The sequence below is a fragment of the Myotis daubentonii genome, chromosome 3 (genome assembly GCF_963259705.1).
Source record: "Myotis daubentonii chromosome 3, mMyoDau2.1, whole genome shotgun sequence".
Taxonomy (NCBI): Eukaryota; Metazoa; Chordata; class Mammalia; order Chiroptera; family Vespertilionidae; genus Myotis; species Myotis daubentonii.
In genome coordinates this window covers 74,921,142-74,948,739 of record NC_081842.1, presented here as the reverse complement: position 1 = coordinate 74,948,739, position 27,598 = coordinate 74,921,142, and the positions used below count along the sequence as shown (strand labels likewise).

At 37.3% G+C, this 27,598-nt stretch overlaps 1 protein-coding gene across 9 annotated transcripts in view; it reads right to left on the bottom strand.

Moving 5' to 3' along the window:
* CBLB (Cbl proto-oncogene B) overlaps positions 1 to 27,598 on the bottom strand; it is a 247,443-nt gene that overhangs the window by 67,851 nt on the left and 151,994 nt on the right. For all 9 annotated transcript variants that reach the window (XM_059687925.1, XM_059687931.1, XM_059687932.1 and 6 more), the window contains 2 exons: positions 17,073 to 17,276; positions 676 to 861 (listed from right to left, as the gene is read on the bottom strand). In XM_059687925.1, coding sequence (XP_059543908.1) covers positions 676 to 861; positions 17,073 to 17,276 — 390 coding nt within the window. The remainder of the gene's footprint in view (positions 1 to 675; positions 862 to 17,072; positions 17,277 to 27,598) is intronic.

Sequence of the window (27,598 nt, the reverse complement as noted above, 5' to 3'; positions counted from 1 at the left end):
TTAGACTGCAAAGCATAATGCCAAATGAAATTTTTTAAATCTTGTGCTTAAGATAGCAAAATATGCCCTTATCAAATTTGGAGAAATATCTGCAGACTGCAAAGAACTAAAATAAACTGTGGGCTTAGATTTGCTGAGTTAGAACTATGTCCCTAATATTAAACAGTAATGTAATTACTCTGCAAATAATGTAATTCTTTATAATTAATTGCTTCGGGTATAAAAAGTACATATAATTCCCTCTTCTGAGTCACCTTGAAACATGGGTGATAATTTATCACACCTTAAGCCCTTATGCAAATATACTCCCGTCACATTTTTCTTGTCATGACACTATGAAACTGAATATAAAATATCATTTGATAAGAGTATTTTAATACATGTAATGACCTTTTAAATCCACTTTATAGAATAACTGTACTTACTCTGCTATTTATTTTTGCAAGTCAGTGGGCTGTTATAGACATGTACTCTCTCTGAATAATTATGCAACTTTTATAATAAAAAAGCCAGGAATATGACAGTGAGTTCACAATATACAAAATGAGAAACCTATTAAAATTGTTCAGGAACAATTAAGAGCACAAGAAATATGAGAAATGAAATTTAAAAGAAGCTGAGCAATCAATAACTGTCATGTAAAATCACTATCTGCTTCTCATAAAATCGATTTACCTTTGGTGAACCAGTTGGGCTGCCACAGGGAGAACGAACGATGCCTTTCTGAATCAGATCCAGGCGGGGAGGCACAGGCGGCAGGCTAAGATGTGGGATCTGCAGAGGGTCCTGTTGGGGCTTTCTTCTCTGTGCAAGGGGAGATGACCCTGGTGAGGTGACGGGTGAATTCTGCCTGTCAGCACACTAGGATAAAAAAATATAACAATGCTGTTTATTTGATGTGTAAAGTGAATGCTTTTCAAAAGGAAGACATTTGGCTTTGAGAAGGTGTCTGCCATTTGAACATCTGCTGAAATAAACTCACTTAGTTAACTCTGATTAATAGATGGAAAGAGCTCACACTGTCCCTCAAGGGTGCTATTATATAAAGAATAAATAGACAAGTTTCTCCTACATATTGCAGAAAAGGCCTGAGGAAAAAAAGAACAGCAAAAGCGTAGTTTAAAAACAATTGAATGCAGACATTGTTCTAGAGGAAAGGAGAAACACACAATGAAGTAATACACATTATTCTTGGTTATCTGTATTATAGAATTTTCTTCGGTCTTTGATTTATAGCACATACTAGAACTTAGAAACTATTTTGTTCCATATAAAATATGTATGTATCCAGTATGTAGTCTACTTTCCTACAAACCAATTAAATCAGGCAGGGTTTTAAAAAATTGTGTATTTAAAATAAACAGGTTTGAGTCCAAGTATTTTCTTCCCAAGCCTTCATATGGAAAATGAATTTTCAAGTTAAATGTTATTTTTTTAAAATCGATTAACTAAATCTATAAAAGTCTGTGCTTCTGCTAAAAACTAATATATTTCTATGCCACTATGGGTTTTCCATTTTGTCTGGTAGATAGCATCAAAAAGCCAATAACAAGTACTTCTATTTCTATGTGTATTACACTTTCTGCTTTGGAAGTTGTTTTTGTTAATGTGAAATAACCTGATTGCTACTTGGTACAAAAGCCATACTAATTAATCAAGTGGCCTCACTGGGACAAACAACAATCTGTTCTGAAATTTAGGCAGTTTCCTTTTCAAGGGTGTTAACTAGCTTGTTGGAGATGTAGGCTTAATTTTTACACTCACTGTATCAATCTAGCGTGCTTTAATATTCACCTGTTTCCTAATATTAGTATTTATAAAGAGTTTAAACTTGTTGCTAAGCCATTACTCCTCTAGCATTACTCACCTTTAGAAGAGTAGTCAATGTCAAAGAAATTGACAATTTAATTCAAAATCTAGTGACATTGAGGAAGATTTAGTCATTCTGTCTTTATCTAACTGAGATGGGATGACAAATCTGTGTTTATATCCACACTTAGTTACATTATGTAAAAATTTATTTCTAACTCACTATAATTGGGTTTTATCTTATGTTTTTCTCATGATTAGACAGGGGTTGTTGGTCTGATAAGAAAGACAACAGAGGTAAAGTAACATTTGAAGCATTTCATGTCAACGGTCCACACTATCAATAGAACTGATCAGTGCTGATGTTGATCTTGATCATCTGGGTGATGTATTAACTGTCAATGTTTCTTCACTGTAAACTATAAAGTTACTCTTGTTTCTCCCCCTTTCCCTACTGTACTCTTTGTAAGAAAGTAATTATGCACAGCCCACACTCAAGAAGTGGGGTGTTATGTTCCCACTTATAAAGGTTTTTAAATAAATTCGAGTGCCTAAACAGAAGACCATACCTCAGATATGCCAGAATACTGTCATGAAATTACTAAAATCTCAAGTCTTTGTCTCTTTCAATTAATGCCAAATAATTTTTAAAAGGTTAACACATTTAGACATAACTTCATGACAATTTTAAGAGCCTATTCTTTTTAGCAATTTTAAGATTCTCTTTATATCTCATATGTGATAAGACAAAATATCTTCAATTGTTACTAAATTGAAAGAGAAAATAGTACAAACTGTATAGTTATAAACTGATTTTAATGCAGTCAGTGATTCTTAACAAAATAACAATTCCAACCATAAAGTCATCATGCCTTATATGGTCATGAACTTGATTGAACCTTATGGAATTAAAGCTATCAAATAATGATCATAGAACAAAAATAATTCCTGATTAAAGATATGTGCATCACAGTGTCATAGCATTTCAGATCAGAAGACAACATAGCCAGCTAATTCTCCACAATTCCCTTTAAGATAAATTACATTCTCTGAGAACTAGCAAGATTTAACTGATAAAAATACTTTGTTGATCTGGTTATTCTCCTTTACAAAAAACAAAACAAAAAAAACAAACTCAAGAAGCAAGCTATTTACACAATTCCTACCCCAAACAATTTATTCCGATTCCAAGAAACACAACAATTGCACTTCACTAATTTAGGTATTTGCAGAGAAATTCTTCAGTGCTAGGTGCACACACTGCCAAGGCTATTGAGCAAGATGTATGCTCCTCCAAGAACTTTTCTTCCATAGCTATCTTCCCGTTTCCCTCATTACCTGAAACAGTCCACTACCATCAGAACTTGACTTCCACTTTAATTGATAATATTTAAGTAATTACCAAGTTTCTGGTATGTTTAAATAATGGAGTGGATTTTATTTGAAGTGGATGAATTCTTAGACATGGAAAAGGTATAATGAAAGTCGTTGAGACAGACACCCAAACCAATGTGTGTGGTGTAGCAACAACCTTGAACTTGTAGATATTTCCAGACAAGCACACTGTGTTACAGCTATGATTGTAATTGGAAACAGACCTCACTTAGCACAATTCATATTGTATTCTCAAGGTGATTATGGACTGTCCTTCTGAAGAACTAATTCATTTTGAAGCATTACAGTACCTGTAAATTGGCTGGGGTAGAAGAATTTTGGGGAGAACTGATCTGTATGTAGAGGGACAAGAATGTTTTATCTTTATTGATTATGTGAATTAAATTCACCATAACTTATTCATTTTTCCAAGTTCTCCTAAAGCACAGTAGATAACTTAGCAATGCCCTTTAGATAATAATGCATACAATGCTTCACACCCCAGCTCATAAATAAATGTTTAGATGAGACATGAAAAATTTATGACATCAAATTTATCAGTTCAACTTACAGAAAAGAAAGGAAAGCCATTTTTCCCTTCTGTAAACAGAAGCAAAACAGATTGATTTAATGTAGATTCAAATTATTTCTTCTTTAATCTACACCTGTCTCTACATAATATTTGAACATTCAATAGTCAACTGTAAAGAACTTTAATTTCTAAAGTATCATAATTTACCTCTTATAGGTAGTCATTAGGAGTGACAAAGGGATGTATCCAGTCATCTTTAGTGTACTGATTCTATTATTCTCTTCAAAGATTCCACAAACATTCCTCTTAGCCCTTCACTCTGCCTTCTTCTTCCATAGATCACTTAAGTCATTTATCTTTCTCTACTTCTGACAGGTGATAAAGGAGTTTGGGGGAATAAACAACAACAAACAACAATACTGGAATCCATCCTCAGGCTTAAATTCTAAGATTGTGCTAATTTAATCACCTCTTACTGATTTGTCCTGTATTCCTCAGAATTACTACTATTTCTTATTCTGTCTAGAAATACAGATTTAAGATATATACCTAAAACATCTTGAGTAGAGAACAGGAAAATTTTATTTAAATTTTGAATAATAAAAGGTAACCATTTTGTTGATAAGGATATACTTGATTGTAATGTGAATTTCAAGTGTAGCTGTCAAGATAAAGGTTTCGAGCCAACTGATTATAAATAAGATTTTTTTAAAAAGAAAAACCACATAACCACATAATTAAATGTATAATCTGACTTCATTTGCACATATTTCCTATATGTAAGATTTAAATTTCAGCTGAAACTTTAAATGCCATGCACAAATCACTGCCTATTGCTATTGTTTCTGGTGGATTACAGAATAAGGTTAATTTGTTTCGTGGAGACTTTATGCGTTAATAAAAATAAATGAAATATGATAAAATAAGCTGCTATAAAACATTTAATTTTTATTTGGATAACATAGTTAGGAACACTGACTATTTTTGATATAGAAGTGACAGATGCAATCTATTATACTTCCAGTCAAAGCTTGTTTGCTCATTTTCACTGCAAGAAGATAACTCTATTAGAGATATCTTTAAACAAAATGTTCTCACCCTTCCTATTTCCTTTTTTGTCCTCCACAATTCCTCTCACTACCAGGCCTAAACAAAGCAATAGTGACAAAATTAAATACCTAAACAAATGGATTATTTCTAGACTAAATACTTACAATGCATTCAAAAGTCAAATAGAAATGCTGCTTGGATTATTTGCTATTAATAACGCTGACCATTAGCACAAAAATGAAGAAAAGTAGTTTAAGAGCAAGAGTAGGTTCATGAGTTTAGGAGAATGTATGTTGTCAAACTTTTCCTAGTTTGGGCACTCTACTACTGTCTTTTCAATTGTGTTTTATTTCATTTGTTTTTCTCCTCATTATTTAGAACACTCTTCATTAAGGCATTCTTAAAAGGATCCAGTCCTTTTTGCCATTGCCTTAAGTGAATTCCTTTTTTAGTTACTCCTTCGTCTTTAGCTATCCACTTTATTAAGTTAAGATAACAAAATAGAAAACTATGCAAAAGTTAACTGGTAAAACATAGGAAATAGGATATGGATAGAATTTATTGCACAATATTAAAATTCATTTATAAAGAGGTAACTGCAAGAGTTGGGAAGAATGGAGACATGACTTCAAGTCACCGGATAGCTGATTTGTATAATTCTATTTCTTTATCTTGATTTTGGGTAACATTCAGTTTTTTCTAGTAATATATTTTCTTTTAGAACTTCAGGATAGATTGTTTTTTGTTTTTTTGTTTTCATTTCAACTCCTTTCAAAATACAAAAGTCGGGCACCTGTATTATCAGCATACCAGCATGTGAGTCTAACCATTTTTTACAAGTTCTTTAACACTAGTAGCTGATGAGTACCGCTTTAACAAACTGGAATACTGGAGCTCTAGAGATTTAAAGACCACATTTGATTTTTTTTATGACTCACCAACTATTCCCAGGCTGTTGCTTCCTGAAATGCATAAATGCTATTCTTTATTTCTCTGACAAAACTTACAGAATTCTTTAGCACTTAGAATGGGATGCTAATGACTACCATAGTGAATAGAGAGATCCGAATTTATAATTTTAACAGAACATTCTGATAGAAAAGGTCCAAAAAGTAAAGTAGTCAAAAGCCTGCCTCAGCATGCTCAGCAATTACCTATAATAATCAGGAACTCATTCTATTTTAGTCACTTCACTTTATCCATACCTTTTTTTAAAGAGTGACTTTTTATAAAAGCTTTAATAAGATCTATTATAATGAAAATGGAAAAACATTTGTTAAGAAATTTCAAACCCAGGCAAGATATTATGAAAAACAGGACAAGAAAAAACCTCTCCAATTACTACTAAGATGGGATTTCTGACAATCTAGGAGATAATCAAAGTCAATTTTATAATATTTCTAACAAGATTTTTATTTAATGAATTTTCATATCTGAACAAGATAGATACACATATTATATGAATGATGAGGAGGGCTCCTAGAGGCTCGACATTTCCCTCTAAATGCATGAAAATTACTGAAGGGCACTTATAAATATTTTATCACAAAAAATATAATGTTCTAAGTGTATTTTCCTTTCTATTAACTATTATCTTCCTACTTCTTTCTTTATATTAATTTGTGAACAAAACACAATCTAAAATCTTCAAAAAATAGCCTATACAGAATGTTATTCAGAAGATATCCATTTTTACACACACACGTTATTTATAGGGTAAGTATAAATGATTTATGTTCATCCATTATGTAGTATTTGTACCACTGTTCCTTCAAAATAATATACAAAAGCTTATATGAGGATTGTAGTATGTGAGCAATAGAATCCTTTCGTGCTTATCCAGCCATATTTCCAGAAGCCTCAATCTATAGGAATTCAGGGAGAAACTCAAAGTGAAAAAGAAAAGTTCTCCCAACTTGACCTATAGATTCAGTGCATCCCCAGTCAAAATCCCAGCAAGTTATTTTGTGGTTATCATAAAACTGATTCTAAAGTTCCGATATTGAAGGAGAAGAAAAAAACTGTAGTAATGACATTACCTGACATCAAGACTTACTATAAACTACAGTAATCAAGCATGTGTGCTATTGGCAAAGAATAGCTAAATTCATCAATGCAATATAACACAGAGCTTAGAAAGAGACTCACATAAATAGTCAACTGATTTTTGATAAAGAAGCAAATATAATACAATGGAGTAGAAACAGTCTTTTCAACAAATAGTGCTGAAAACAACTGGACATCCCCATGAAAAAGAAAATTAATCTAGATACAGATCATACACTCTCACAAAATTAATTCAACATGGATTACAAACCTAAGTGCAAAATCAGCAAACTCCTAGAAGAAAACAAGAAAAATATAGATGGCCCTGTGTGTGGTTGGATCACTTTTTAATACAAGAACAAAGGTATGATCCATGAGAGAAATAATTGAAAATCTGGACATCATTAACATTTAAAATGTCTGCTTTTGAAAGAAACAATCAAGAAAATAAAAGGACATGCCACATATTAGAAATATATATACATATACATATATATATATATATGACACAACTGATAAAAGGACTTTTATTCAAAATATACAAAGAACTCTTAAAACTCAACAATTAAGAAAACTAATAATTGTACTAAAAAGAGGGCCAACGGCCTTAACAGAAACCTCCCAGAAGATATAGAGATGGCAAATAAACATATGAAAAAATGCTACACAGCATGTCATGAGGGAAATACAAATTAAAACAACAATGAGATAACACTGTACATCTTTTTGAATGGCCAAAACCCCAAACACTGACAACGCCAAATGCTGATGAGGATGTGGGCCAACAAGAACACGTATTCATTGGTAGTGGAAATGCAAACAGTATAGACACTTTAGAAGACAGTTTGGTGGTTTCTTACATACTAAACATACTCTTACCATATAATACAATAATCATACTCTTTGGTATTTACCTAAAGGAGTTGAATACTTTTGTCCACACAAAAACCTGAACACAGATATTCATCATAATTATTCTTAATTGCCAAAACTTGGCAGCATCCAATATACCCTTCAGTAGGTAAATGAATAAATAAAATGTGCTACATCAAAACAATGGAAACTTACCTACTACTAAACTGTCAAGCCATTAAAAGATATGGAAGAATGTTATTGCATATTACTACATTAATGAAGCCAATCTGAGAAGGCTATGTACATACAATTCAAACTATATGACATTATGAAAAAGACAAAACTAGGGAGACAGTAAAAAGATTAATGGTTGCTGGGGACTGTGGTGGGGGAGATGAACAGGCAGAACACAGATTTTCAGGGCAGAGAAAATACTCTGCATGATACTAACGGTGGATATGTATCGCTATACATTTGTCCAAACTCATAGAATGAACAACTTCCAAAATGAACCCTAATGTAAACTTCGGACTTTGGATGGTAATGAGGTGCCAACAGAGGTCTGTTAATTATAACAAATGTACTACTTTGGTGGGGGATGTTGATAATGGGGCAGGTTATGCATGTGTGGGAGCAGGAGGTGTATGAAAAATCTCTGTAGGGGCCCCTCAATTTTTTTGCTCCAAAAGCTCTAAAACTGATCTGAAAGTCTTTTCTTTTTAGTTCAATATATTTTTTTTAATTTTTAAAATTTACTGGGGTGACATTGGTCAACATGAACATACAGGTATCAGGTGTGGGTTTCTATGTTACAAGATATGTCTATTGCACTGTATACCCACCACCCAAAGTCAAGTCTCCTGTCACTATATATTAGGACTCCCTTCTCCCCGCACCCCTTTCCGCTGGCAACCACCACACTGCTGTTTGTGAAAGTCTTAAAATAAAAACAACACAGAGCAAAACAACCACCAATAACAGAAAGTCCTCTATCAAGAGGGAGGGAGGAATTCTGCTGCTTTTCTCCCTGTAGGAAGGAAATGTAGGCAGGCACCTTCCTACTCTTACTAAGAACATGGATGTGTGTTTGTGTAAAGTGATGTTCACTATTTTATCATTCATGTTCCACTAATAACTTCTGGAAATTTTTAGATACCACAATTAGAAGCACTGAAGAACAGGAAAACTGAAGCATACATGGAGAGAGTGACTGGATTAAGAGCTGACTTCTCTTTGAGGTTTGACAGGGAGGCAGTCAATAAAACTGCCAACAGAGTCTACTTTAAAGAACTGCTAACAGCCTCACCAGTAGAATAACCCCAAGGGCACAGTTTCATTAAAATGTGAAACATTGTTAACTACACAGAGTTATACTGCTTCTCCTTGAAGCACCTTTTATGAGAAGGATGTAATCTCCAGGCTCCATAACCCTGAACATTCTTTAAAGTTTCACATTTTACTTTAAACATTTCTATGAATTTTACATCCTGATCCAAATATATGTGATTTTAATTTAAATGTCTGGTTCCCCTCTTTTCGTGCAACCTCCCCTTAAATCTTGTAGCAAAATGTAAGCTTTGAGAAGTATGTCATGTTGATTGTAATGGCTTCTTATGCCCTTTGGTTCACTCAGCTGCATAACCAATTTTGAGCAGTCAGGGAAAGGTGACATGTAATTCAGAAATATTTCCATAAAAATGGCTGAAAAACAAGAACATCCTGAGAATTAAAGGAATAAACTTCAGTCACTGAAAAATGCCCTTATGTGAACCCCCTATTGCTACAAAACACCAGGTACAGCTGGTTTAAATAAGCAATTACTATTGAGTTACTACATTAGAGAATACTTAATCAGAAAATAAAATTCTTAAGCTCATGCAAATTATTCAGTCCTTAAAATGTAATATCAACTGACATGTTGGCAATTTTGCATTTTCTCTGAGTTTTAAACATAAAAGATGGTTTCTGAGTACATTATTTTAATGTGACCATGTAATGAAATCATAACTATGTATAGATATTGATACATTAAAAAATTACAACCTACTGCTTGTCAAGCTAATATAGTTTTGGTGTTTAATAACAGTATCTAAAATTAAAAAAATAAAACTTCCATAAATGTCTCAAAAATACGTTATTTAATTTTCAGAACTATAACAATATTTCAGGAGTCTTCAGTAACATTATATAAAAAATTAATGTTAATAACAACTAATACTTAATGTATACTATGTACCAGGACTGTTCCAATGGCTTTACATATATTAATTCATTTAATCTCAACCCTCAGAGGTAGGGTTTCACAGACAAGATCACCAAGGCACGAGGCACAGGGTCAAATAAGCAACACAAAGCGCAATTATTAAGTAGCAAAACTAGAACATGAACCCAGATTTATGGACTCCAGGGACCATAGCTTTAAGAAAAGTACAGTTAGGGACTGTGTCACCCCTTAACACTAAGTAAAAAAACAACATCACCTTTCTCAGTGCCATACTATGCATCATACTGTGCCAGTCTCTGACAATGAAAAGAGCTACGAGCCACTTTGCCCTCCAGGAGCTTGAGGTCCACCAGGAGAGGCCAAGTCAAGTACAAGAGTTCAAGTGCTTGCTTCTCCTAACATATTCAAACTGTTTGTGTGGAATATATAACAACTAGAGGTCTGGTGCATGAATTCGTGCACCAATGGGGTCCCTCAGCCTAGCCTGTGGGATCAGGCCGAAACCGGCTCTCTGACATCTCCTGAGGGGTCCCAGATTGCAAGAGGGTGCAGGCCAGGCCAAGGGACCCCACCGGTGCATGATCTGGGCCAGGGAGGGACGCAGGAGGTTGACCAGCTGGGGTGGGAACGTGGGAGGGCTCCAGAGTGTGTCCGGCCCAGGGTCAAATAAGCAACACAAAGCGCAATTATTAAGTAGCAAAACTAGAACATGAACCCAGATTTATGGACTCCAGGGACCATAGCTTTAAGAAAAGTACAGTTAGGGACTGTGTCACCCCAATCAGCTGGAACCCTACAGCAAGCTAACTGACTGAGCATCTGCCCCCTGGTGGTCAGTGCACATCATAGCGAGCAGTTGAGCAGCCTTGGGATATCATTAGCATATTATTATTCTTTGATTGAACGGACGGACAGACGACCACACGCTTAGCATATTAGGCTTTTTTATTATATAGGATATCTTCAAGGTCCCCTGTAACGTCATGTAGTACTTGGACAAAGCAGTGTTTTGCTTTGTTAATCACATACTAATGATGAAAATGATACTATTTTGTGGGAAGAGCTTTAAGAAAAATCAGTAAACTGAATGCAATTAAATGGCAAACATGAATCTGTGGCTCTGTATTGCTTACTGTCATCCCTGACTGTACCTGTGGGCACAGTGGGAGATGTGAGGATGACTGGCAGGTGGTCAGCATGATTCTTCTTGGGTGGCATTGATGTTTCACATCTCTGGCCCCACCCACTAAATGCCAGTGGTTTCCCCTGCCCATCAGTCATGGTGAAAACCAAAAATGTCCCACATATTACTGAACACCCTTGGGAGGCAGAACTGCCCTTGTGGATTATCATGTTCTACACTGTGGATGTTTATTTGAGTCCTGCATTTCATTGAGGTTATAATCTTTGTCGTTATGGCTCCAGCAAAGGCTCAAGTCCTGCAGTTGGAATCGAAGTCACATTAAAATTAAAACACTCTTCTAAAAACACTTCAAAGACACTGATCTGTACACAGAAACTCTTTCCTCAAGATTAGCAATACTATGATTCCTTCCTTTACCCTTATTATTAGACTAGTATCCCAGTGCACAAAATTTGTGCACAGGGTTGGGGGGTGTCCCTCAGCCTGGCCTGCACCCTCTCCAATCTGGGGCCCCCTGGGGAATGTCCCACTAGGATCGAGCCTAAACCGGCAGTTGGACATAGCCCTTGCAATCTGGGACTGATGGCTCCTAACCACTCCCCTGCCTTCTTGCCTGATTGCCCCTAACCACTCTGCCTGCCGGCCTGCTTGCCCCCAACTGCCCTCCTGCCAGCCTGCTCGCCCCCAACTGCTCCCCTGCTGGCCTGCTTACCCCCAACTTCCCCCCGCTGGCCTGATTGCCTCCAACTGACCTCCACTGATGGCCTGCTCACCCCCAACTGCCCCCCCCCTCCACCGGCCTGATCATCCCCAATGCACCCCCTCCACCAGCCTGCTCACCCACAACTGCCATCCCATCCTGGCCTGATCACCCACAACTGCCCTCCCCTTTTGGCCCCTAATTGCCTCTACCTCGGCCCTGCAACCATGGCTTTGTCCAGAAGAATGTCTGGAAGGTCTCCTGGAAGGTGTCCCAGTCTAGTTAGCATATTACCCTTTTATTAGTATAGACTAGAGGCCTGGTGCACGGATTCGTGCACAGGTGGGGTCCCTTCATCTGGCCAATCAGGTCCTCTTGCCAAGAGGGGCCAGCCGGCCAGAGGGAAGGACCATGGCAGGTTGGCTGTGGGAGCGCACTGACCACCAGGAGGCAGCTCCTGTGTTGAGCATCTGCCCCCTGGTGCTCAGTGTGTGTCATAGCAACTGGTAGTAACATTCACTTAGGGTTTTATATATATAGATAGAGCCTGATGCATGGGTGGAGGCTGGCTGGTTTGCCCTGAAGGGTGTCCCAGATCAGGGTGGGGGTTCCCTTCGGGGTTGGGGCAGCTGGGGCAAGGGACCTGATGTGGTTTGCAGGCTGGCCACACTCCTATTGGGTGGGGGTCCCCGCTGGTGATGGTGCCAGCCTGGACAAGGGGCTGGGGCAGTTTGCATGCCAGCCATGCCCCATTGGGTGAGGGTCCGTGCTGGAGGGGGCATGGCCAGCCTGGGTGAGGGGCTGATGGCTGTTTGCAGGCTGGCCATGCCCCCCAGCGGGGACCCTCACCCAAGGGGGCGTGGCCAGCCTGGGTAAGGGGCTGAGGGCCGTTTTCAGGCTGGCCACACCCCATTCAGGGTGGGGGTCCCTGCTGGGGGGCCTGGTCAGCCGGGTGAGAGGCTGCGGGCTGTTTTCAGGCTGGACACACCCCTTTCAGGGTGGGGGTCCCCACTGGGGTGCCTGGCCAGCCTGGGTAAGGGGCTGAGGGCCGTTTTCAGACTGGCCACGCCCCCCAGTGGGGACCCTAGCCCTGATGGTGGTGGCCAGCCTGGGTGAGGGGCTGAGGGCCATTTGCAGGCCCCTCCCTCGGCTGCTGGCCTGGGTGATCCAAGCCTTCCACGCACTTAGGCCAGCTCCATGGCTGCCGCCCACAGGCCCCTCCTTTGGCGGCTGGCCCAGGTGGGTGGGAAACTTGGCTTCCTCTGTCACTGGGGGTGACCCAAGCCTCCCACCTGCTCTAGCTGGCTCTGTGGCCGCCTCCATCTTTGTCCCGCTAATTTGCATACTCCTGATTGGCTGGTGGGCATCACAAAGTGATGGTCAATTTACATATTTCTCTTTTATTAGTGTAGAAAAAGCTAGAATTGGGTGATATGTTAAGTTTTTAATTAGTAATATGTTTTAATTGACGACAGCAACGTTAAGAGAATGTAAATAAAACTATAAGACAAATAATTCCCTTGATCTATGGTCACACCCATTTTTGTTCTTTTATGGCAAAAATCATTTCTATTTTAAATACTGTTTTAAAAAATATAATGTTTAAAACCAAATAAATTAATCTGGGTTCATATACTAATTCAGTCTGTCAATATTTTTATTATGTATGAAAATCTTTATTTTGCTTATAATTTTATGTATTTGGTGAATAATAATACATTATATCAACATAATTACTAAGGAAATATTAAGACTCCCCTTTACACCCTTGGCAAAATGAAACAAAATTCTGACTAGCAACAGACACCTTTTCTAAGCTCTGATCTCCCTGAAGTCAGAGAGAAGGATGTGATCCTACCAATCATGCCCTGGAATTCCTTTGAGGGCTCACATCAGATCCAATTATCCTAGAAATTCTGACACTTCAAGGACACAGGCAATGGTACAACTTGAAGCTAAATCTAAAACATGTTCCAGTTAAAATCATAAAACAGCCTATACCAAGGAAGGCGACCAATACACTGTATTATATAAGTTCTATTTGCATCTGTAAAATTAGCATTATGATATACATTTATAATAATACAATCTATATGTTTAGTATGCTGCTATTTATAAATTCTGGCTGTGGGATGGAATCTCACCAAGGTAACACTAATATACAAACAGCTCCAGTCCTCTATGATATGATGGAAGCATTACTATTTTTTTTATATGTTGATTGATTCTAGAGAGAATGAGAGATGATAGAGATAGAGATAGATCGACTTGTTCTACTTATGCATTCATTGGTTGCTTCTTGTATGTGGCCTGACTGGATAGAACCTGCAACCTTGCCATATTAGAATGATGCTGTAACCAACTGAGTAAACCAGCCAGAGAAAATCATTACTAATTTAAAGATTGCAGTATGCTTAAGATAGGCAGAAATATTCCACAATATAGTCATCTACCTATTCATAAAAGAAGAGAAAGATGAGATGAGAATTTGGAAAAGCAGATAAAAAAAATGAATTGTTTTTCTGGACAATGACTGTAGTTACTCTTGGAGCTGAGAAAATAAAATAGCTTTAAAATGAATGAATAAGTGAATGAGGCAATAGAAAGATTAAATAAACATAGAGAAGGAAAATTCTGGCAGAAGAGCTATGATGTCAAAATGACTGTGTTATATTTGTTTATAATCTCAGCTGTATGACAGAACTGGATAAAACTTACAATTTGATGTATTGTACATATATATTCAGATTGGAACAAAGATGAAAAGATGTATAGGATCAGGTCACTGGCCTCAAAGAAGATTTAGTAAATATTCACTGAGTGTGTTTAGGTGCCAAGGAACACAAAGGTAATAAGATACTGGCCCTAGCCTTAAGAATTAAGTCTCCTAGAGAAGACAGTCCTCTAACTAAAACACTAACAATTCAGTACTTCTACTGAAATGGAAGTACACATAGCATGTTATGGGAGCATAGGTTCAGCAACCTTTTTGCCAGTTATTCAGAAATAACTGATGCTTTTATCTACATTAATATTTAGGTTTTACTAAGTGGCAGCGATTTATGAAATATTATAAAATCCAGTCTGTTTAATTGACTAGAAGCAGATCAGTGCACAGAAAGGCATTACATTGAAATATGATTCCTCAACCTAAAAAGAAATAATTACAAGTTCCTTAAACTTCTCCAATATCTAACTGCTATAGGGATGTATAGAAATAATTGACTGCAATGAAAGCTCTTACTCAATGACACTATTGACTGTCAAATAAGCCACTGAATTGGTAGTTTTGGGACAATAATGTCTGAAAGTACCATTCTCTTTTCCCCATAAACTAAAGAGGAGATTAATGTAAAAATTCACTCAGCTCCCTTGCCAGAGAGCTCGCAGGTACGTAGGGAGAACCAAACATGCATGGCCGAGACAGTGCTAAAGAGGTAGGGAAAACCACTCAAGCCACCTTCAGCATTCTGTTCATTTCACGCTACCAGTGACTCTTTTCACTAGCCAGGGCACCTCCTGAAACAGAGCTCAAGCTTCAACTTGTTCAATGGGAAATAGGCCCAGAATGCAACTTTTCCCAAAATCCTACATGGCAAATACCATTTCTCCCCAAGCAGTAAAGGGTACAAAATTCTTAAAATTTAAGACCTCCCCTGACATGAATCACTGAAAGAAGAAAATCCATTTAGTAAAGAAGATTGAAATTCCCTTTTTCTAGCTAGAAAACATTATCATCTAAGTCAACTGGACTACTTGACCTGTTGTTTGCTTCTAAAACACTTTTGTATCATTCCCTATTATCTGTGCATTCAATAAACATTCTTTAAATGCTTACAGTGCCCTAGGCCTGGGGACTATATCTTAAGAGCCAGATAGTGAATATTTTAGGCTTTGCAAGTCAAGGAAATTATGTAGGTACTCGTAAAATCATTTAAATATATAACCATTTAAAATGTAAAATCATTCTTAGCTCACAGAAAACCAAACAAAAATAGGCCATAGTCTGCTGATTCGAGTGCTAAATCACAGTCATATATCCAGACAAAACTAAGATCATTAGGTAATTAAATTTAAATGAAATGTACTTTGGACCAAGACCTAGTTTCTTCCAGTAAAGCCTGTAGGAATGATCTAATGAAACTCTGTCCAACAGAATTATCTACTGGATACTTCTATTATATGTACCTTCATTAGATACTTTAATACCTATAGAAAATGTTCTATTTCTGGCAGGTTTATTACAGTAGCCATAATGCAAGTGGCCACTAAGCATTTAAAATATGTCAAGTGTGTCTGAGGAATGAAATTTTAAAATTTTATTAAATTTTAATTATTTTAAATTTGCATTTGAATAGCCATTTATGTTCTCTGCTTCAAGTGATTTCCTACCAGAAAGAGATGCATATGGCAAATACAACTTGATGCCATTTCACATTATCAGCACTCCACCCTGGCAAATAGGTTTCCTGTTACCTGCCAAATCCTAATGAATTGTAGTGGAGGTCCCACAGGCTGTGTAGGCCAAGTATGAATGCAGCAGGGAAGAGGGCAATGATTGATTAGCCATGCCTGCCATGAGTTGGCGGGCACCTTCATATGGTATTTGCAGGCTCTTTAATACCACTCATTGCCATTTCTCTGACATTGAGAGCACAGAAGTTCTGAATATAATCTGAAATTCATGCATCTACTGTACAGAAACTAGCTTGATATCTAGAGTCTAGCTCTCTTGATCATTCTATTTCTAGTTTGTAAATTACTCAATTGGCATTCTGGTTCATTGACTAGTCTCTGGTGAGCTTGGTAAACTCCAACTGGGCAGTAGCATCCGTTCTCAGTGAACTCACAAAGTCAATTTTGTGAGTCAGCAACAGTGAACCACAGTTATGGTAAATGCACAAAGGTAAATCTTATGTGACCTCTTAGTAGCCAACAGAAGGCTGACTTTCCTGGGAAGAAAAGAACTTTATTGGACACTTCTTTTAGACTTCAACAAAGACTAATTTTAATCAGTTTCATCATTTCCCATTTTAATAACTTTATTTCTTAATGTTTATTCACATTCTGCTGTTACCAGTCTTAGCTATTATATAGTTCTATATGAAAGCTCTCACCATCTCTCATTTTGAAGTTATTACCAGTGAGAATGTAGTTTGAGTCCACAGTTCTTTCACATCCTATGAATTCATCATCCTGTCAACATACCTTGTATCTTCACCTTCCTTTTGATGCCTGAATCTTTCTTTCCAAAACAGTCACACTGCATCTGTAACACCATCATATCTTTTTCATGCCCACAAACCACCCTAATTAAATCTATGTTTTCCAGGTTTACCTTTCGAACATTTGCCAACCGATTCATCATCAAGGACTCCTCCCGGTCATCGTCATCATCCAAGTCCAGCATCGGCATTCCAAAGGGGTCCATAATGCCGCAGCACCGAGAGCCTTCGTCTCTTGGATCAAAGGGGTCCACAATTATGGGCTCCGTTCCTTTAATTTCACAGCGACAGAAGGGGCAGCCCTGGCCATCTGACTCCTGAACAAACACATAAAATGTGCTGATTGGTCTTTGTTTAAATAAAACAGTACTGGGAGGAACCAAAGTTTTATAAGTATAAAACAAAGTTGCAAAAAATGATATTTTAGGCTGGTCAGTGGGGGTAGGGGAAGCAGTAGTGGAATAGAACAAAAAGCCAAAATATATGATAAATGTACAGTATTTCTAATTTCAAACTTTTAAAGAAAAATTCAGTTTTAAAAAAGTTTGCTTTGCCAAAGAAAAGGAACCTAATCTAATTTTCCTGAATCGTCACTAATAATTTTAATGTATCAAAACTTTAGTGCTGCAGAAAACAAGAAGTTGAATCATGTCCCTCTTTAACAAAAGGCACCAATACTAAACATTTTATAAAAAGAACATTTTTTTACAAAAGTTCATTATAAATAAAATAATAAGAACTATAAGAATAATCCATTTTAAAATCCATTCTGGAAAAATTCCTGTGCATAAAACTATGGCTCAATATTGCCACTTTAATTGCCTCAGTCTTTTAAAAACTTGATTTATAAGAATCAGTGGGAAAAATAAAGTAAATTTACATTCAGAAGCCATAATCTGTCCTGAGAGCCCGCATCCTGGCACAGCTCATATGGAAAATAACACTATGTGACATAGCAAGCTTTGCCCCTCATCTTTTAAACTAGATACTACAAAAAGATTTGTACAAATACTTTTGGGACATAAATTTACTTATTGGTAATTAATAAAGGTTTTATTCAAAGTCTCCCAATTCCATTTCTCAAAACTAACTGCCCTCAGAATTCCCAATTAGCAGGAAAATAGGACAAGACTTTTCTCTTGCTCTGCTGATTACGCTGCTTCATAAAGATAGATGGTGTCCAGCTGGTGTATGGCTCAGTGGTTGAGTGTCGACCTATGAACCAGAAGGTCATGGTTCGATTCCCAGTTAAGACACATGCCCAGGTTGTGGGCTTGATCCCCAGTAGGGGGTGTGCTGAAGGCAGCTCATCAATGATTTTCATCATTGATGTTTCTATCTCTCTCCCTCTCCCTTCCTCTCTGAAATCAATAAAAATATACATAAAAAAGGAAGACAGATGGTATACTATATTCACCACTATATTTTTGTTTCTGCATTTTACCCTGAATTTAGCAGTGTTTCATTTAAGAAAAAATAAAAGTCATAGAATCATTGAAAGGCAGAAATGGGATGAATCAGAACCATTTTAGAGAGAAGGGATGCAAAGGAAACTGACATCTTTAAAGAAACCAATCTGTACTTAATTCAAGACTGGCCCATCCCCTTAGTATGATGGGAAACTGGTGATCTACCTGCCGTACACTGACACACTGACTAACTGTGGAATAACACTCTCACTCTCCTCTCACGGGACAATGACTGAACAACCCCTCTATGGTAGGTAGGTAGTTCTTTCCCAATTGTCACTCAGACAGGAAACTGAACATCTACATTGCCAAAGAAATTATCAAAGGAACACATACAAACAAACACTCTTTGGGTTTGTTAATGAGAAGAAATTGCAACATTCCCTTACTTAGAATGGTAAAATAGTTGAAACAAAGTGGTGAAAAAAAATATATAGACATGCTAATACATATTTAAGTTGCCTCAAAGCCCACTGGACCTGACTGAGCACATGTGATGTTAATTCCACACATGCTCAGGTGGGCTTTGAGGCAACTTAAATATTATTTGCTCCACATTTTATGAATGATAAAATTGAAAATATCTTAAGCTGATATTTTCTAGCACAGGAGTAAATATTTAAGCAAAATTAAACCTTTCAATAAAAAGAACATTAAATTTAAGTACACATTGAATATATGTTGTCACCTGGGTAAATCCCCTTATTATAAAAGTCAAAAGGGATCTATATTGTGTGTCACTCCTGGAATTTTCTTACAGATCTGCATAAAATAATTTCAAAAAGGTTGTCCTAAAATAAGAGCAGGATGTGAAAGAGCTGATGTTCCCTGTGTCTTTGCTGTATGAAGGATGGAAAACAGTACTCTGGGCTGTAAGTGGACACTTCACTCATTCATTCATTGAAAAAAATATTAGAGAAAGATTTAAACATATACAAAAGAAGAGAGAAAGTATAATGAATCCGTATGAATCCATTATCAATTCACCCAATCCTGATTCACCTGTACTTTTGCTTGCTTCCTCCACTCTTGGATTACTTTGAAGCATATCCTACACATTACATAAATTCATCTGTAAATGTTTTAGTCTGTATTATCTACAAACAGAAAATCTTTTAAGGTCTAACTACAATATAATTATTACTAAAAATTAGTCCACTCAATCTAAAACATTAAAGTCATACTATTTTTAGTGCATTCCCGAGAATGTGTGAGCCACTATACTCAGCTCCAAAGGCTTCTCTTAGAACCTTCAAGGTCAATTTGCATGTTGTTTTGGTTAAAAATGATTTACAGTTTGTCATCTATTTCCAAACAAAGGGTGACTGCAAAGATTAAGTTTGGAAAGGGAAGGGCTGAAAGGCAATAACAACTTGATGATAAAAGAAAAAGACTGGGACCAGTTAATCTAAACCCAATTTAGGTTTTACTTCATCTCTCCAACCTGAAATGCTATACAAATCACTGATGTGTGTTAGAGTGGCTGTTTTATGTATATACCACAAAAGATATCTTCAGCTTTATCTTTGTTGAGAGTTAATATTATTCACTAGATCAAAACAACAGCTGCAATGTACATCCTTTTTGATTTGCAAACAGATCGCGCTAAATGTGTCTCCCTAGTGGTATTTACTGTAACAGGACTTCACTCACCCTCTTTCTCTGTAAACTGACTACTGTCATATGCAAATTAAGTTTCACCATAAATTCTCAAATGCCACCTTGGTGCTCTGCCCTGGTTTCTGTTAAATAGTTAATTGACTACCCATGAGGGATGTCTTCCACAGGCATATAATAACTCATCAGCTTGGGCATCAATAATTAAAATAATGTTTCTGTCAACATATAGTTAATGCAAGATCAAGGAGCATATGTTAAAGAAAAAGAAAGACCAATAAATAACTCCTTTTCTAGCCTCCAACATATTAACATTCTGAGAATGTTAAGAGGAAGTACTTGGGACTCCACCATTCTAATTGACTCAGTAGATTTCACTTCCTCAAATACCTCCAAAACAAAAGATACAGAAGTTATCAGGAGTACTAAGCTCATCTGAAATTTAACTATATAATATGCTCATAATAAAATCATTCAGATATATGCCAACCATTAATACCATAAATCAGCGATTTCCAACTGGTCTGCCACAAAAATATTTAAAACATGCAATACCTGACTATTTAGTCAGGGGCACTGACCTCTTTTCCCTTAGATTGTCAAAATAATGACAACATCTAAGACAACAAGCGGCGTTTGGCATGAATGAATAAAAATTATACAAGTTTTTCTTTTGTCAGATCAGCAAAAAGTATACATTTGATGTGCCACAGAATTTTAGTAATTAGTTTATGCATATCAGGAGATGGAGATGAAAAAGGTTGAAAATCACTGCTATAATTATATTAAATACAAATATAACTTTAGGTAACCTGAGAACAAATCAACATTGACAAAAAATAGGAAAAAAATTATTTCCCTCCCAAATTTACCATTCCTTAATAACATCTTATTTAAAAATCTTAATAAATGCTACCAGAGTCATCTCATTATCATCATGTCAGTTACCTTCCATATCCTTTCTGTTTTAAATACTGTTCAGATGGATTTTATCTCTTCAATAAGTACTTTCTTTCATTTTTTACAATAAACATTATATGTAGTACAATTTATTTGCTCTCAGGATGATTAGTTGAGGACACATTTTAAGATCAAGCACTTCATACCTTCACACATATACAATATATGGAGGGCCTGAGAGGATACATAGGACTTCATGAGTCTCGTGTTAATGTGTGTTTTATGTTTTACTGTGTGTTTGTAGTTTCTGTATAGTCTAATTTACATTACCTTGTTATACTTCAGGTAGATTTAGAGTTCCCATAAATCTTTTTTCTAAACATGGAACAATTAGAAATAAATAGATAACTAGATAGATAGATAGGTAGATACATTGAGAGTAAATTGGGTCCATACTAAGCATTTTCAGAGCATAATATTTCCCACAGAAACTCAATAACTTCTTGTTAAAAGAATAAATAAAAGAATGAATGAGGACTGTTAATAGTAATCTTAGACTAAATAACCCAGGGTTGGAGAGATCTTCAGTTTAGTGCTCTTTTATGATGGGCAAGGGAGAAGACATTGGTGAATCTAGACTTAGAACTTCTAGTTTTAATTTGGGAGGCTCATGAAAACAGTGAATCAGAAAAGGAATACAGACTTTCTGAATCAGAACAATTGGATTGCAATACTACACCCTCCAATTGCAGCTATGTGACACTGGATAAGCCATTTCATCTTATTTGTACGGTGTGAGAGAATGTATGTTTTAAGGAACATCTTAAAGATAAAGCAAGATAAATTATTTCAAAGCTTTCCAAAGTGCTATGTGAATTCCAGTTGGTATCTATCTATCTATCTATCTATCTATCTATCTATCTATCTATCTATCTATCTATACAAGCCTAAGCAACCAGACCACTGGAATGACTGCAAAGACTGGAACGACTGGTTGCTATGATGCACACTGCGGCGGCCAACTGGCCCGATCTAGGCCCCCCACCCCGATCGGGGGTGGGGACAGCCAGCCAACCGCACATGGCCCCACCCCCAGCCAGCCCCAATCAGGGTGGGCTGGCACAGGGCCTCTAGTAATTACTATAAAAACAGTCTCAATAACAAAGAATATAGTAAGATAACTGAGAAAACATCTTAGCATCTAAAAGAAGTTCATAAGAATCCCATTTTGAAATGAAATGAATTTAAAAACTGCAGGTCCTGGCCAGGTAACTCAGCTGGTTAGAGAGTTGTCCTGATAGCCAAGGTTTCAGGTTCAATCTCTCCTGGTCACGGCACATGAATGCACAAATAAGTGGAACAACATATTAATGTTTCTCTTTCTCTCCCTCTCTCCCTGCTTCTTCTAAAATCAATAAAATAAATAAAAATTGCAGAATTATCAGTGTATATAAAGTATTAATCAGAAATATGAAGTACCTTCATAAAGTGATACCATCAGTTACTATATTAGGAAATAATAACTAAAATTGCAGGCACTATTGTAAACACTATCCACATATCCTATCTAATAAAAGAGAAACATGGTAATTGGCGTACAACTGCTACCCTTCCCATTGGCTAATCAGGGCGATATGCAAATTAACTGTCAGCCAAGATGGCAGCCGGCAGCCAGGCAGCTTGAAACTAACATGAGGCTTGCTTGCTTCAGTGACGGAGGACTCCAACATTCCCCGCCTGCCGCTGCAGGCCTCTGAGTTGGCAGTTTGAAACACAGTTACAAAAATGGAAGCTAAACAAAACCCCAGAAACCAGCTTTCAGCTAGCTGGGATCTCAGACCTGGAGTTGATACAGAGTTTCGATTGTAGAACCTAAACAAACCAGATACCTGCTTTCAGGAGCGGAGGCCTAAGAGCTGGAGCCTCAGAGCTAAAGCTGGCTCAGAATAAAAAAGAAAAAAAAAAGAAAAAAAGGAGCAGTTGGGAGCTTCAGTCCCAGCCTGAAAACAGCCCTCAGCCCCTCACCCAGACTGGCCAGGCACCCCAGTGGGGACCCCCACCCTGAAGGGTGTGTGATCAGCTGCAAACAGCCATCATCCCCTCATCCAGGCTGGCTAGGCACCCCAGTGGGGACCCCCACCCTGATCCGGAACTCCCTTCAGGGCAAACCAGCCAGCCCCCACCCATGCACCAGGCCTCTATTCTATATAGTAAAAGGGTAATATGCCACCCAGCACCAGGATCAGCGGAGCCGCGAGGTCTCTCGGCACCGGGATCAGCATGACGGGGCAGCGCCTAAATCAAAGACATAAATACCAATTTATAACAGTCTTAAAGTAAATATTATTTGCAGTACCAAGGTTACAAAATTTCACTAGAATTTCGCTAGAAATTGGCTGCTTTTGAAGATACAATAAAAAATTATTTCTTACTAGAGGCCCAGTGCATGAATTTGTGCACCAGTGGGGTACTTGACCTGGCCTGCGGGCTTTCTGACATCCCCCAAGGGGTCCTGGATTGCGAGAGGGCACAGGCCAGGCCAAGGGACCCCATTGGTGCAAGGTCAGGGCTGCGGAGGGATGCGGGAGGTTGGCCAGCTGGAGAGGGACCACAGGAGGGCTTCAGGGTGTGTCTGGCCCATCTCATTCAATCACGATCAGCCAGACCCCCCAGCAGCAAGCTTACCTACCGGTCAGAGCGTCTTCCCCTGTGGTGGTCAGTGCACATTATAGTGAGTGGTTGAGTAGCCTTAGCAAATCATTAGCATACTATGCTTTGATTGGTTCAACAGCCAACTGGATGACCGGACACTTAGCATATTAGGCTTTTATTATGTAGGATTGCCTTAAATGTGGTGGTGCCTGCTACTTATCTCTCTTAGAGAACTACACATTTATTTTTCCTCTGGCAATTTATGAATGTCTAAATACAGAACATCCATAAATCTTTTAAATCACATGTCATATTAAAATTAGAGCTTACTGATTTTCATCTATTGACTTTTTTGTGAATTACGGTTTTGCAGGCTCCTATGTCTTTCTTTAAATTATTTTGCAAAATCACAGGGAAAAACTAATCTTCCTTTTAATTAATTAAAATCCTTAGCAGTAATGCAAAATAAGACTGCAAATCCAATTGATATATGTGTACCCATTTTTAGGAGCATAGCCTAGAGTTTGTGCCATTCATTAGCCAAGAAGCCATTATCTAGATTCTAGGAAAAAACATAGAAGGAAAACTATTCCTTACTTCACACTTTATGTGGTAACCCTGCAATATCACTGATGCATAATATGCTATTACAAAAAGGAAAATGTACAGGAATACAGGGTAAAGAAGAAAACTTTTTTGTTAAAATCCTAGGAAAAGTGTGGACCTGAAATAAAACCATCCCAGTTTTACCACCTAGAGTAGAACAGAAATGCCACACCCAGCAAGATACTGTTTCAAAGAATGCCTCTAGAGAGGTAATTATTCAACTTATTTAGTATTCTGTGCAAACTCTGGCTTGCTTATTCAATTTATTAAATAACACAGATGTTTCAGGAGAAAAAAGTATCTGACACCCCTTCCCTTCTGAGGCATGACTAATGGGCCATTATGACAGCAATTAAAGAGTAACCGCTTGCAGCCTGTAACAACTGACACTGCTACTGTGCATTCTTAGGGTTTCTGTTAATTACATAATATTTAAGTCTCCAATGAATTTCAATTAAACTAAAGTAGGTAGGTAAAGCTGGTGAAGAATGACTTGCTAAAAGTTCACACAGGCACAATGTTTTATGGTCAGGGTTTAATCTTTCCTATTGGACTCGGACAGATTTATCAGAGCTTCTTGGCAGACATGCAGCCTTTAAAATCTTTTCCGTATCAGCACGGTCAACCAAGGTAATAGAAAGTGACAACAAATATCTCAGATCCATAATTAAATTTGAAGGATAACAGGATGTTCATTTCAAGTAATTATTAATATCATGCCCCTTTATAAAACATACAGATTTCATTTTAACTTGAGGGTAGGGGCTGTTTCTTAGTGCTTTTCTTAGCTCAGAGATTAGCACAGAACATGGGAAATAGCAGCTGCTTGAGGAATGTTTCCTAAATAAATAACTGAGTGAATGAATGAGTGGATTTGAGATCTTGCTGAATGATGATGAAACAATCCACTGCTGCTTTTACCAACCCAGTTAAGAGAAACAAAATAACAAATTATTCCTGTGCATAATTAAGTATAAAAACTTAATTTTTTCTCCACAGAAAAAAATGAATAAGAATATAAAACAAAAACACTGGCTTGCAAGTCAGAAAATATGGACTCTAGTCCTAACCGGTTTGGCCCAGTGGATAAAGCGTCGGCCTGCAGACTCAAGGGCCCCAGGTTCAATTCCGGTCAAGGGCATGTACCTTAGTTGCGGGCACATGCCCAGTGGGGAGTGTGCAGAAGGCAGCTGATCAATGTTTCTCTCTCATCGATGTTTCTAACTCTCTATCCCTCTCCCTTCCTCTCTGTAAAAAAAATCAATAAAATATATTTTAAAAAAAGAAAATATGGACTCTAGCCCTATACCATTTCAAATGAGAAAGTTGCAAATGAGTCATATTATTTTAACTACATGCATTCCTCCCAGTGATACCTACAACAATCAAGGCTTAACTACAACAAGACTGTGCACACAGCCCACAAGGAGGTGCACCAAGAGTGTCCTCCTCAGGTAATTGGGGAGGCTGAACCACTGGGTCCTAGAGGACACTCAGCACAGAAAACCACTTTATCAACACAGGGAAGCATAAAAAATGTGGAGACAAAGAAAAAGGACACAAATGACAGAAATGGAGGAAAGCAAATTACTGGATATAGAGTTCAAAACCACACTTTTAAGGTCTTTCAATAATTTTCTAGAAACTGCCAATAAACTTAATGAGATCTACAAGAAATCTAATGAGACCCTCGAGGTTGTGATAAAGGACCAACTAGAAATTAAGCATACACTGACTGAAATAAAGAATATTATACAGACTCCCAACAGCAGACTAGAGGATTGCAAGAATCAAGTCAAAGATTTGAAATACGAAGAAGCAAAAAACACCCAACCAGAAAAGCAAAATGAAAAAACAATCCAAAAATACGAAGATAGTGTAAGGAGCCTCTGGTACAGCTTCAAGCATACCAACATCCAGATTATAGGGGTGCCAGAAGAAGAGTGAGAGAGCAAGATATTGAAAACCTATTTGAAGAAATAATGACAGAAAACTTCCCCTACCTGGTGAAAGAAATAGACATGCAAGTCCAGGAAGCACAGAGAACCCCAAACAAAAGGAATCCAAAGAGGACCACACCAAGACACATCATAATTAAAATGCCAAGAGCAAAAGACAAAGAGAGAATCTTAAAAGCAGCAAGAGAAAGAAAGTCAGTTACCTACAAGGGAGTACCCATATGAATGTCAGCTGATTTCTTAACAGAAACTTTGCAGGCCAGAAGGGAGTGGCAAGAAATATTCAAAGTGATGAATGCCAAGAACCTACAACCAAGATTACTTTATACAGCAAAGCTATCATTCAGAATTGAAGGTCAGATAAAGAGCTTCACAGATATGAAAAAGCTAAAGGAGTTCATCACCACAAAACCAGTATTACATGAAATGTGGAAAGGTATCCTTTAAGAAGAGGAAGAAGAAGAAGGTAAAGATACAAATTATGAACAACAAATACACATCTATCAACAGGAGAATCTGAAAATCAAGTGAATAATCTGATGAACAGAATGAACTGGTGATTATAATAGAATCAGGGGCATAGAAAGGGAATGGACTGACTATTTTTGGGGGGCAAAGGGGTGTGAGGGATCCGGGAAGAGACTGGACAAAAATCGTGCACCTATGGATGAGGCCAGTGGATGGGGGGTGAGGGAGGAGGGTGGGGTGGTAACTGGGTGGAGAGGAGTTATGGGGGGAAAAAGAGGAACAAATGTAATAATCTAAACAATAAAGATTTAATTAATAAAAAAAGATGTTAATAACTTTAATATCTAATGCCATGAGTGTGATTTCTTTCAATTATTTCAACCTGAGTACTTTTGAATTTGTCATCTTTTGTGACTACTTTACTTAGTAAATGACTGCTTTATTACTATAGTCTTACATAGCTCCTTCTAAACTTTTACTCAGACTGTTTTCAGTGCTTGGCAATTGATGTACTTCCTCAATTTCTAAAAGTAAAACAGAATTATTTCAAAGTAAAACAGAGAAATAGAAAATGGTAATAATTTATGAATATGACTGGACATATCCTTATATAAGACCATTAGGCCAGAATGAAAAACTATGAAGTGAATCAAGGAATTGATCTGCTACTAGCAAGAGGAACTGCACCATCTGGAATGCACAGTGATACACAGAAAAGGTGTGGCGATGCAAAGTGCAAAAAGTAATAAAACACCAATGACAACTGGGAACTAGTCCCATGTCTTTTGCACATAACAACCTATTGCAAATAGTTCGCAAACTTACTATGTAAAATATATAGTATTGGTCCTGACATTTTAAAAGATATATTTCTTTCAAGAAGTATACAGAAAGTAAAATGAAATCTTTTTTGTTTGTTTCTTTTATATCCAGCCATCCTCTTTTATTCTCCCTAGGCCACAGGTAAAC